Consider the following 13,850-nt stretch of genomic DNA (forward strand, 5'->3'; position numbering starts at 1 on the left):
CCTCACACACACACACCTCAACCCCCTCCAAAACTAGCCCCAGGCACTGTCTGACCTAGTACATGGAAACAGATCTACACAGTAACGCACACATAGACATATAAAAGACATGCACAACAGCTCATCAGTTCATTATTGCTGTGCAGAGGCTGCAGGGGCTGGGAGAAGAGTGAGGGTGTCTTCACATGAGCCCATTGGTTCCAGTGTGACTGATTGTGCAGAGCTCACAGGCCCACCTGGGGGCTGCTGCATCTACACAGTCCTCTCATCTTCTCCCGTCAGCTCTGTGCTGCTAAACCCTTCTTGGCTCTCTCCTCCTCGCTCTCCTTCCCTCTTTCTTGACTCTTTCGCTGCAGGGTCCCGAACACCTGGGGTTGCAGAGCAGCGGGGCGCTCCGTTGTTATTAGCATCATCGCCCTGCTGATTATTTCCCCAATGTCTCCAAAAGAGAGTGCTGTTGGGCCGGGAGCTGAAATGGACAAAGACGGACCTCCATCTCCAAGTCATTGTGTTGCGAGAGAGCTGCCTGTATGCATGTAGTGACTGTGTGTGTTTAAAATGCATCTGCATTCAGGGAGTAAGATCTAGAGGTGGATTGCATTATGTGTAAGCTAAGTAAGTTTGAATGGACTAGACCGGCCGTGATCTCCTCTTTCTGGCTGCATGACAGCTTCTTTCTGCCTGCAGACAAAAGGAGCAGCTCCCCGTCAGAGCGTGCTCATACCAGGAGGCAAACCGTGCCTCACCACAACTCAAACAGCAGCTGGAGCCTCTTCCTTATACGAGTGCGACGCAGGGTCTCTCCCACCCCTGGTGTCCCACAGAAGGGGACCTTTCTCTGGGTGACTGGCAACCCAGCGTGCACACCCCCCGCGGACATCGAGTACTTAAGGACTTGTCAGTTCATGGAGCGGCCCACAGAAGACTTAAACTGTGTGCAGCGTGAGGCATGATGACACCTCCTGCTGGAATCTCCATCTTGCTGTATGTTCTTGGTCATGGTTGAGTTTTTCTCCCAGGAGCCACAAGGTCTTTCAAGCATTACGATTCGCCTCCTCCATCACACAAAGCCAACATTCTTGCAACGGGTCATTATGGTGGTCAAAAGTGTAATGCCACTTAATGGAAAAAGTCAAATTAGATGAAGCGAGGTTGTGTTAAGAGTGGGATAAAGGTATTGGTTAAGTTAGAGCAAGTCTGACCACTCTAGAGGAGCTCAACAACCTTCACAGAGATGGAAAAACCACAATTCTGAAAATCAGCACTGGACGACGGAGAATGCTACTGAATACACAGAAGAGTGCAGGGACGCTTATACAACGACAAATGTGCCAGTAAATGAACATGAACAATGGAGCTTTCTCCACACACACTGCACATTGTGTATTTATGTACTGCAATCTAGAAGGTCATTTTAGTTTGAAAAGCCATAAAAAAAAAAGCCAGAGAACATGATCTTTGCAAATTGCTCTTCTCTCCTCCAGACTTGTAAGCCAAACAACACGACATCCCTGATGAGAAAAGCTAGTTGCTGTACTCAGTGTCACGTTGCTAACAGTCTTCATGCAATATTAACTTGCAATACAACTTGGAGGACGCACAAACCTGTGCATAGTGCGCAATAAATAAAACAAAACCATCTGTGATTGACACATCATTAGACACCCATGAATTATTCAATATCTGCAATCATATTGGTTTGCCGAAGGATCAACATGCTGAGGAGCATGCAGGCAAAGGGTACCTGATTGCAAGTTAAAAGCCTCCCAAACTTCACTGCTCCCATCCCTAAAAATCTGTCAGTCATTAGTGTAGAGAACGGAGACAAGAATAAGCCTGCTCGGTCCTCTGAGTGTTGATTTGGACCTCCTGCCGTTCCCAAAGAAAGGCAGCATCCTACTAGCTTTGAGATGGCTCTGATTGAAGACATAATTGTGAATGTGGGTGAATTTCACGGTTAGGAGCGTGAAACCCTCAGTGAGATGGATGGAGAGATGGGAAGTGAGGGAGCCAGTAAAGGACTGCAAATTAGGAGTCGGGGTGCTGAGAGCTGTAGCTGGAAGGTGAGAAACTTGGCTGAGGCTGGCTGATGTATATGCAGACACACAGACGGACACACAAATAAACACAAAGTGTGTGTGCACAGAGGCATACATATGTACATATACTCAAGGAGCAATGAGCACGGGAACACACAAGTGCGCACAAAAATGCAGACGCATACACAATGAAAAAGATTGGCTGCGTGTGTAAACAATCTCTGCATCAATCACTCTATGAGCAGAGCAAATCAACTCTGGCTGTCACACCGTTTCATGCCATTCCCCAGCATTCAGATTCAATCCCCAGCAGCCATCTGCATATCAAACAAGGCAGCCATTCATATACATTGACTAATGATTTCTGAATGTTATTAGCTCTCCATATTTCAGCTGCACTTCAGACCTGCAGTTCTTCCTCCTTGTGCGCACGCGACAAAAAAAGGCTTAAATAACAGTCCCCTTATCTCCACTGGCCAGGGTTTAGTCCTGCTGAGGACTGGCTGCCTCCCTGTTGGAGTCTCTACTATCTTTAGAGTTTTGGCCCAACAGTGCTGAGCCGCAGTAGAGCCAACTGTGTCTCAGAGCAGAGCCACACCTGCCAAATCTGGTGGTTAGCTACAAAATAAAGGATCAGCAGTTAATGGGGCTCATTTATCAAAGCAGATATGAACAAATGCCTTCAGAAATGGCTGAAAGGGATTTGACATTGACCTTTTAGCTATGAGATTTTTATAATTATTCATATGTGAACTTTATGATTTTATTCTGTTAAAATATGAATTTTTAAGGCCAAAAAAGTGCTTTCAATGTATGCAGAAGCAAACTATTGGTGCTCGTGTGTAGGAGAGGGAGCAATGCCAAGATTATAAATTAGCTTTTATTTAGTTACAGAACTTTTCACATGAAAAATAAAATAAAAATCAAGTAAAAGGTATATCAGTTTGACAGTTTTTACCTGGAAAATAGTTCTCAAGTGGGGTTGGATTTTCAGACAAATAACATGCCTAATGGTGCTTTTGTGTTGTGTCTCGTTACAAAAATGTATTTGAGGAATTAAATAAACTACTGTTTATGAGTCTTATGAAATAAACTGCTGTTAATCTGTCAAGCTCTTCCCCAAGCCGTTGAAATTGTGTATGATTTACAGCACCTGTCTTTGGAGCTGATTTGACAGACCAGCTGCCAGCTGCCTGTCACAAATCTCCAGTGGTGTCACAAATCCTCCTTAAGCTTTGAAATCCTTCAATTTTCCTTCGCAAAACAAACATGCATATTCAGGTGCAAAACTTCCCCTCGTACGGTTTCCTTCACATTGTTTAAATATTTCATCTCGGAATACATTATTATTAAGAGCCCAGTCTATCAGTTTCAAAATAAATGGTTGGGTATCTGTTACCAAAACATTCTCAAGCCTCACCAATTTCTGACTCAAACCTGTGTGGCATCACAGACATGTCATTTAAGTTAAAGTTATGTAATTATTTCTGAGTATTTCAGTGTGCACAACTGGCAACTATGGCCTAATGGTAAATGCTAAAAAGTAGAGAGGAGTCAAAAAACTAACTCAAACAAACTAATTCAGTTATGTCTGTCTAAAGTTTGCTAACATTAACTACCATGAGCTACTGGTCGTATCAGAACAGCCGCAGCAGTAAAACACCCGGGTGTAGTGAAATGAGTGAGTGTGCGTGTAGCTGCTGATGAATTAAACTTATTTCAAAAGAAAGTTATTCTTTCAAAAGTTATTTCTTCTTTCAAAGGTTAGGCTACTTAGTCTTGCTTTAATGTACCAATGTGTTTTTTTAAGTGGGGTTATTCAGCTGTCAGAGAGACTCACTGATGTATTTTTTTGTAGTCCATGACAAAGACGACCATCTATGATTTCTATGTTTCTTTTTCGTCACCTAATTCCAAAGGAGGGCTTCTTAAAGTGGTAGTAATATTTCTCAAAGGTGTAAATGTGCATTGTGGCTTGAACATGGGTATTTATGCTCGCGGAACATTTGGTCACATTGTCATTCAGTACTAATGAATACTATGTTTTTAAAAATATATTTGAGGTAGACAGCTCGGCTCATCGTAGTACATTCTCCACAAAACCTTTATTGTAAATTATGCATAATCCACCACATTAGCTTTGCTTCACAAACTCAACAAAGAAAAGATGTACTTTCTCTCTGGAGGCACACCGACTGATATCTGAATGTTGAGTGAGACGCTATACTTCAATCCATTTCCAGTGAAAATGTCACTGGATATCTAAGCTGGCTACAAGCATATAATATGTTTCTTATTGAAAATGTTACCAATTACCAATGGTGGGGATGCAATTTCCTCTTCCCGACCAAGTATTTTTGCAGTGAATATTGCAGACACCAAACAGGGTTTTATCTGCAGGACGCAAAAATCTGTCAAACCTTCACAGTACCTTTGTTATTCCCCAGTAACAGCTGTCACCTTCTTCACATTAAATATCGTTAGATGCATGCAGCTCACACTGCCAGCGGTTGCCAGTTGATTAATCTACAATTCATCAACAAAGTTGATGGTAAAGGTGTTCACAGCAGGTCAATACATCTTGTCAGAAAATAGGCAGACTATCCTAATAACACATTCTGAATGGAAATCTGAACCGATGAATAATGCATTTGTAATCATTGTAAAAAAAAATTTAACACAAAAAAATTCGAATGTAATACTTCAACAGGTCTGAAGAGTCTGAATCTGTCTGTGCCCTCTCTAGCCTAAACTTCAATGTATTTAAGCGTTCTGTTCCCAGAATAGTGAGTCTTTAAACTATCTGACTAAATTTTGGCTCTTGCTCCACGTCACTTTCCAAAAAAGACAAAATAAAAGCCTGGGTTGCTTAGAAACAAGCCCAATGACTGCTCCGACAATTTGCCCGAACAGCTTGATAGACCTGTTATCTTTTACATGAGAAGGCCGGCGAATACGATCCTGACCCCGTGTTACAAATGGTTCGCTTCAGCCCGAGCCCCATGCATTTTATTCCCAACTATTAACAGTTCAACTATTTTGTTCGGTGTGTGGGTTATTTCTCCCTAGCCGTTGCAAACTTCGAGAGTGCAGCGCTAGGGCAGTAATACCAAGCAGAAGAGGCCTTTGGCAGTTCTTGGATAGAGGCAAAGTAGGTTAAAGTTTTACGGTGCTGATAATTGAGTCCAGTTGCTGAGGGCCTCGGAGAAGCTCCGTGATTGCACAAAAACGCACACAAGGGCACACACAGAGAGGCGCATACAAAACACATCACACGGCGAAACGCTGATTTCTTTGGAGCCGTGAATGCCCCAGATGCACCGGCAGCTCTCAAATTAAGCAGCTCAGAGACAGAGGAATCAAATGCGTTTCCATTATGGGGCAAATATTCCATCTACCCCCTGTCATAACGACACTGTATGGCAGTATTATGGGGAAATATCAAATTAGGCTGTTTCATTTGGAGGACTGTTGTGCATTGCGAACAGCTTTGGAGATCAATTGAGCTGCTAGGTAATGAGCGGCAGCGGCCTGCTCTAATATACTCGGTAATGTTCTTTTGATTGCTTTGGTTAATCTCACTCTGCTGTGCAGGGGAGGTAGCCCCCTCCCTCAGCTGAAACTCACTCCTCAGCCCAGGTTAGAGGGAAAAATAAGAAATGGGGAGCAGTGTTACAAAAGTCAAGCGATATGACTCAGTATTAAATCTGGACAATCCCTATTCATGTTCTGTGCCACTAGGACATGTATTATACTCCATTAAGACTCTGTCTATGTCTGGTTATATTCTGGAGGGTATGAAAAAAAACCCTACTCAAAAATAAGAAGATCCAGCTGAATAGGCCACAGTGGACGACCTTCAAATGAACTGTTGGTGATGTGTCGATGCTGAAGTGGATGGAATCAGACACAGTACACCACTCTGCTCTCTGAAAGCAAATTCTCTCACTCATGCGACACTCACAAACAAGTAAGAGGTGGTCTGTCGCTCCACAACAGCACTCACAGCTGTGACCATTTAATATGCTCCGGCTCAGATTCATTCCTCTGCACCTTTTTGCTCTCACAGAAAATGCTAACAAACCTGTCCAACCACTTTTGCAATATGCTGCACCACACTACTGCACGCCACACCATCTGCCACGTTTCGCCGCACAGTGTGAATATTTATTTGGTCAAACTGGATTGCTCAGCATCCACCTACTTTTGCAGAGTCGTCCACACACACTCTCACTCTGTCAAAATCGAGGTTAGAGCTGTACGGGAACGTGCAGTCACCAGCTGGGAGCTACTGGAGGTGTCTGCTGTTTGGAGACAGGCTGCTTTGGATTTTTGCGTGACTCTTACCTCTCCACGTGGTCCAGGTTCCCTGATACGCCCAGTCCTCCGATGGTGTAGAGTTTGCCGTCGTACACTAGGCTGTTGTGTCTGCAGCGAGCCACGGTCATCCGGGACACTAGATTCCAGTTGTCCAGCAGGGACATGTAGCACCATACGTCAGCCACCATCACACCAGACTCTGTGCCACCTGAAATATATACGATAAGGGTTATTAAAGTGGGTATGTAGGGTGTTTCCACTGCAAGAATGCCACAGCTGATTCAAATTGATGAATTTACAAAACAAGAAAGTACTGGGTGACTTTAGTATCTACATTAAGACGAGGGGTGGACATTTCTTATAATGTCTATTAAAGTTAAAAACAGAGTTATATTGTCGGCTTCCCAATAGCTTATAGTTTCATCGTGGTCACGTTCTAAAAAAGAAAAAAAAAACATAAAACATTCAGCGGATTGTCTTCTTTGGAGTTTTCAGTCAGTTTCTTTGTTCACTCATTACATACAGCAAGAGTAACGCCTTCTTAAATACAAAGAACAAGAGTTTCCTCCTGTGCTTCAACGTCTGCAGTCGTTTTTTAATCCACAAAAACAGAAGGGCTAGTTTAGCTCCAGTAGCTCTTTCGAACCTGGAACTATTAGGTTGAGAAGGCCCATATGACTTCTATATAGTATATAGCAGGGAGGTTATGTATACATGCAACACTTTGGCATAAGTGGTAGGATAATGATTAAAATACTGAAACACATTTGTTTTTCTTTCTTTCTTCAAACTATTACCTATTCAATACTGAAATCTCCACTCCTAAATATGGTGTGTTTTTTCAGAAGTTAAAAAAACAAAGTGACAGACTTGGATGACTTTAACTGACTGAAAGTTGTTTGCTGCTGTGTTGACTAGTCAACCAGCCAACCATCAAAACTGCACTTGTTTCCGCTCTCTTCAAAGCAGCCCTGTTAGCTGTGCAGTTTGACATGTAACACCAGCCGTGACTCAGTGACCCTGCTCCGAGTGTGAGGAAGGTTACAGACCGTAGCCTGTTGATTGGCTGGCTAGAACACGTCTGATTCTCCATCGGCTGTCTGACTCCCAGCAGACACATGCAGACCTGTTCCAATGCCCAAACACAATTTACATTTATATGAAAAGAGGGAGAGGAAAGGTACACGCAGGACAAATCCTGCTGCATTTCCACGGAGCAATGTCAAGGTCTGAGTGCCGTGCAGGATTCTCGCACAAATGGACTGTGGAGGGAGAAATTCAGCCTACCTCTGGAGGAACAACTTAAAGGTGTCTCATAGAGGGAGTCACAGAGTGCACAGTGTGCCACTATGGAACAAAATAAACTGCAGAACACTGCGCCGACTGTAAAGCCAGACAGAGAAAAAAAGTCAACTTCAAAAAAAAATGCTCCACAGAAGATAAATAGGAGAGACATTCTATACAAAAAGGACTCTTCTGAAAAGAAAGACATTAAAGTTGTCTGCAGTGTCGGGCAGAGCCACGTTTTCAAAGCAACAGATGAGCTTTGAGGCCAGCCACCCTTTTAAAACTCTTAAACTGTTAACAAAGGTCACAAGAAGTTGCAGATGGTAGCTCGGCAGCTTCACTTTGCTGGATAGAGTGAAAATGTCCTCACTAAGAGACCATGAATGTCAAGTGTGGAGACCTTTGTCAGGACTCATTATGATAAAAGTGACTTTACTAAAAGAGGTCAGAGACCAGGTTTGCTTTTCTCGATCTAAAACCATTATGTATTTCTACCTTCAGAAAATGATGATGATAAAATGTGAGTGTGGCAAAAAACTGTATAGCTACAAAATAGGTGCACAATTAGCCTGATGTGAAATTGTGTCAATGTTTTAAATTTTGAGATCAATGAATGTTTTTACAGTATTAATTTGAACCAATCATGTGATGTACTGAATTTGCAAAGACTTCTTTACTTCCAAAGTTGATATGAAATGTTCCTGGATGCAGGGACAACCTTTCACTACTGCAGTGTGATAAACTGATGGTATCTACCATCCTCCTACTCCACTAAATCACTGCGACAGGAAAGCTACAATTGCGCTGCTGGAGTGGGCGATTTAGCTCACCTGACAGGTAGATGTTGTCTCCCGCCGAGATGACACTGAAGAACTCGCGGTCGTAGAAGGGCAGGCTGGCCAGCGGGTACCACTTACTGTTCTGGGGGTTAAAACAGGTGACTGCTGTCAAGGAGCGCTGGTTCATCCCAATCGCCTGACGCCCTCCTACCAGAACTATCACCTCTGCTACACCTAGAGGACAAAGGAACAGGAGGAGGAAGGAGGGAGAGGATGATGGGGGCGGACAAAGGAAGGAAAGAGATGGGAGAAAGCAGGCCATCAGGGAAGGTTTCCACCAGTATATAAGAGCCAAGATTGAATCAAAGCCTCTTTGAGACGCCCCAGTGCATAATGTTTTGTGGCATGTTGCCTGACACAAACACACAAAGTATTTATATGTGGCTTTCAAGAGCAAGGTGAACATTTTCATACATTTAATGATGGCCCCATTACAAAAAAAACCTTTTGAACCTTTTCATTTTCAGACAAGAACCTTGATGGGCTGCGTGGAAACCAACAAACACAACAAGACATAGATTACAAGTCTGCTGTTTGAATTCTGCAGGCCTTGGCTGTCCCTGAGTCAATAAGCTTGCCGGGAAATGCAAAACAAAATGCAAAATAGAAAAATTTCCTCTTGGTCGCAGGAAACTACGGAGTTAAATGGGAAAGTATAACTCAATTACCAAGACTGATGGGGCTGCTATTCGTTTGGATGCTGCCCAGCTCTCCTTATTCTGCCGTCCTACAGATAATACAAGCACCAACCTACACATTCACTTGTCCGCACACTCACAGTGAAACATACACTGTTTGGGTATGGCATAAGAGAATCACAAAATCAATAGGTGGGAATACATATGTGTACATTTGTACGTGGAGATGTGTCTTGTCTCATGTGCACGCACACATGCGCTGAGGACCTCGTGTGAAGAAGATACTTAAACACGTTCAGCACTCATCCCTATTGCTCCTCACCCGATCTCCACTCTCAAGACACGCATGCACACACACACGCACACACACACACACACGGAGCTGCTGGATAAAGACACCAGTGATCCAAAACACACAAACAGGTTGGCAGGCTGCCACATGCGTGTCTCAGGTCCTCTCAGTCTTCAGCAGCAGGCTCCAGTGAGCAGGCAAGACGACGAGCCGCCAGACAGAAATGAGCTGTGTGTTTGTAAGCAGCAGGCAGGAAGGCAGAGGGGGGAGACGAGCCAGGGAGGGGAGAGTTGGCCGATAGGGAGAGATAGTGACAGTGTGAGAAGAGAGAGAGAGAGAGTGGGAGAGAAACAAAGAGGGAATGAAAGAGAGAAAAGAAAGTGGGAGGAGAGGGAAAGATAATCTTCATACACTCCAAACAGAGGCTAACCACTGGTTCAACTGCTTGGATCGATACGCTTCCACACAGGCACGTCCATAGGTGGCCGTCTTTTCCTTCTGCTTCTTCCTGTTAAAAAACTATCCTCTTGGTTTTTTTTCTTTCAAAGCTGGTAAAACAGAGAGCTTTTCTCTAGGAAGAGGAAAAAGGGTAAAAGAGGAGAAAGATACAAAAACTACAATGGGCTTTGCTGAGGCTGAGCAAACAGACAGAGCAGTAAGCACTGCTGCAGACATATCGTGGACATACAGCTTAGACTTAGTGGACAGCTTAAAGCTGGCTGGCTCTTTTTCCTCGGTGAGATTTTAAGCATGTGTTCCTCTGCATAGGACGAAAAAGAATGATGTGATGGCTCAAGGAGAAATTGTGACAGTGTCACAGCGAAGATGAAGGTTTGGTGCACAAACTAAAAAAAGGACAATCATGACAAAATGCGGAAGGCATAGGAGTCGCGCACGTCGCTGCCCTTTCTGGCAGCGCGTAGAAAAAGATGTGTGAACTTGGAGTGCTGCTAAAAAAGATTCCAGTTGAATTTGTTCCCATCATGGGCCTGTTTTCACAGCTTCATGGCATCACGCCCCACACTGCAAGCCTCAAACAGCCCTCAAGACCTCCAACAGACCTTGGATATGCAGCTAATAAATGGGAGTGTAGTTTTATAGGACAGTCGCAGCTACAGCGGCTGTTCTTTGAGGAAAAATTAAGTGAAAACAGGCTCTTTGTCTTCCCTCTCATAAGCCTCCAACCATACCTACACACACACACACATTAATTATATTGACGTTGTTCTGCTATTGTTCTTCCTCGTGATAAGTTTGCTGCTATTGCTGTACGTGTTTGTACTCCGTTTCTCTTCATCACGTGCTCTTTTTCCAACTCTATTGGATTTTAAAAGTTTGACTGTGTTCTATGCCTTTATAGGATTATATTTTTCATCTCCTTTTCTTTCATCCTATTAGCTGTTTCAGTTTGTTGCTATTGACTGCCTCAATTAACTTGGCAAACTGTGTCTATGTCTGAGCCAATTTGAGGTTTTCTTTTCCCCCATTACATCAATCAATGTTCTGCGGTTTAAAGTTTGCTTTAATATATGTAATAGGTTCATATTGTTTGAGAAAAAATATCAAATTCAATTCCATTTTAAAATATAGTGCAGGATGTACAAATACTATATTTCCTGATGCTGCAGCTTTATTGGACTTTAAGACTTTAAGTTAAGAAGACTGACTAGAAAAAGTGTCATTTCTTTTGTTGTTTTTCTACATAGAATTTCTCTTCAACCAAACCATTTTGAACCCCCACAGTGTCTAATTAGGCCAACTTATAAGCTATTCCACATGCTGCTTCAACGTGACAAATTCTACATCTGTGCACATGCAGGTCTTTATTATCACCTAGTGCACATATGCAGGGTTGTTCTCAGCGCTTTCCACTTGGCCAGACACGTCAGGGAGAGTCCACATCTGGGCGTTGAGGCTGCTGCGCTGCTCTGACCCCTGAAGCCCCGAACACATTCACAAGCTAAAACAACCCAACACCTGCCTGTCAGAACGCAACAAAAACAGCAGAGCGGCACCGCTGACGGGGAGTCACGGCATCGGATCAGATAGCGGCGTGGCTGTGTGTATGTGTGAGCTTTTCCTCCGAAAACAAAGCCTCACAGGGATGGCTGTCAGTCAGTTGGAGGTTTGATGGGAGTTGGGTAGAGGGATGAAGGGCTGGAGGATCGAAGGATGGAGACGAGCGGTTGGGGATGAAGGGATAACCAAGACTTGACAGCTCTTGTTTTCTTTCCCAGACGGAGTTGATACCCCTGGCAGTATGGGGAGGAAATGTCTCTTTCTCCTGATTGTTACTGACCTTTTGTTATATTTCTGGTATACTTTCAACCAGTCTATACTAAGACTAAGTTTTGAGCAACAAACTGCTTAGAAGAAACACATATAATCAAACACATAGATTCTTAGGTGGATGCTACCTTGAACAATCACAGTCTTTTACTTTTGGCTACTGTGCATCTCTACACTGTTAATCTTTATTTGTACTTTGATAAAAGTACTGTATTCAATGAAAAACACATTACAAAATGCTAGTCGAGGGAGTGCCCTGGTAGCTGAATGGTTACAGAGCATGCTGCATAACTGCACGGTTCAATACTGGCTGGAGACCTTTGTCAAAGGTAAAAAAAACCCCAAACAAAAACAGTCCTTGTTTTTGCCACTTGAGGGCAAAAAAAATGAAAAAAAGGAGCTGGAAGACGCTAAAACCTAAAGCTAAACTAGGTGATAATTCTCTGTGGGCTCATCACTTCAAGCGACACTTTTTACATACACACAGTCACTCATAGATAATATAGAGATAACATTGGATAATAGCTTCGAGAAATGCCTGAAATGGTCAGTTGAAACGGCAACCTTGTCTTCAGTGAGACAGGAAAACAGGGAAGCGGTATGGCAGTGTGCATTAAGCGTAAACGGAGACTACAATGGTAACATCTGGACAGAGCTCCACATTACATCTCTCAGAAGGAGGTTTCAGTCATCGCATGCTGTGAATTGTGTGACAAAAAATAAAAATCTCCCAAAAAAGTATCTGTGCTGACGGATGGACGGGCTTGTGCAAGAGCTGAATCTCAAATTGAAGATGATGCCCACCCACGGAGCGTGACGCGCACACACACACACACACAAAAACACCCCCTGACTGTTTCTGCGCATTGCTTCCACCTAACTCGACTTCGACTAAATGAAACCTATCTGTGACAGGAGCACGCCGCCCATGCTTTACCCAATGCTGGAACAAGCTGGATCCTCACCGTGGACACAAACACACACACACACACACACACACACATACACAGACAGACATACAGTCACTCCAGAAGAAGAGAGGTTGATGGAAAGATGAAGACAGAACGGAAAGATTGTGTCGTCTCCTCTTCCCTGCTGCCACACCGAGTCTTATCTCACCTTGTTTGGTGTCTCCTTGCTCTCTGCCCCATACTGTGACCCTGCTTTCCTTATTCCTCTTCTTTTTTATCCCGCGGCTAACACCTCCCTTTTTCTCCACCTCTCTCTCTTTCTCAACCCATAGGAGTTTTCCAATATACTCTCCATTTTATCTTCCTTCACTGTGTACTGTTCTTCAACCCCGTGCACCTTTTACCCAAGTGTTTCAGCCTTTTGTGCCCTTACTTTAACCAGCCACATTTTGCTGCGGGGACAGTTAAAGGGACATTGTGGGGTTGAGTCGGGTGAAGTTGCACAGACATACACACTGACACCCAAGAGGAACTCAGCAAGGTTGAACACATCTACTGTGCAGTAGAAAATACAAAATATTAGTGGTATCTATATAGTACGTTTGCACAATTTGAGATGCAAATCTCCAACTTCTCTGCTTACCTTTATTTGCTGCACATCTCCTTCTTTATCACTAGTGCGGATTCAAACAGAGAAATCCACGAGGGATTTAACGCAACAGTGTACTTTATGAACAACGACATTGCTCAAATAATTGTTTATACAGTCAGATTACGAGGGTTTGAGCTCCGCTTTCTTTAACTTTATTATTATCCTGAAGGAAATTTGGTTGGTTTGCAGTCAGGCAATAAACACATAAATCACAGGAATTCACAGATGACAATGAAAAACAACCATCTAGTCTAGTCTCATGAGACACAACGTGTCTGCGTGTTAATAAACGTGTCGCATGTATAAATATATATGTGTGAATGTAGTCATATAGGGTTGAACTGGGGAGTGTGCAGACTTTAACTCACTGGGTATCACAGCCACAGTGACACTGGCAGTCTGTCTCTCAGGGCTCAGAGCCATTTATATCTCACTGCTGGTCCATAACCATTTCCTCTTATCTCAGCCGCTTCTCTATAATCTCTCTCTCTTCCTTTTTTCCCTTCCTAATCCTATGATTTCTCTCCCAGGGTGTTAATTTGCTATGGTGAGGATCAGGGGGGCAAAAGGCTCCCAAATAATG

The 13,850-nt window shown here is 43.4% G+C and overlaps 1 protein-coding gene across 2 annotated transcripts in view; it reads right to left on the minus strand.

Moving 5' to 3' along the window:
• LOC139302189 (kelch-like protein 29) overlaps positions 1–13,850 on the minus strand; it is a 125,135-nt gene that overhangs the window by 24,184 nt on the left and 87,101 nt on the right. For both annotated transcript variants that reach the window (XM_070925804.1, XM_070925805.1), the window contains 2 exons: positions 8,477–8,659; positions 6,387–6,567 (listed from right to left, as the gene is read on the minus strand). In XM_070925804.1, the coding sequence (XP_070781905.1) occupies positions 6,387–6,567; positions 8,477–8,659 (364 nt within the window). The remainder of the gene's footprint in view (positions 1–6,386; positions 6,568–8,476; positions 8,660–13,850) is intronic.

This window comes from Enoplosus armatus, chromosome 19, assembly GCF_043641665.1.
Source record: "Enoplosus armatus isolate fEnoArm2 chromosome 19, fEnoArm2.hap1, whole genome shotgun sequence".
NCBI lineage: Eukaryota > Metazoa > Chordata > Actinopteri > Centrarchiformes > Enoplosidae > Enoplosus > Enoplosus armatus.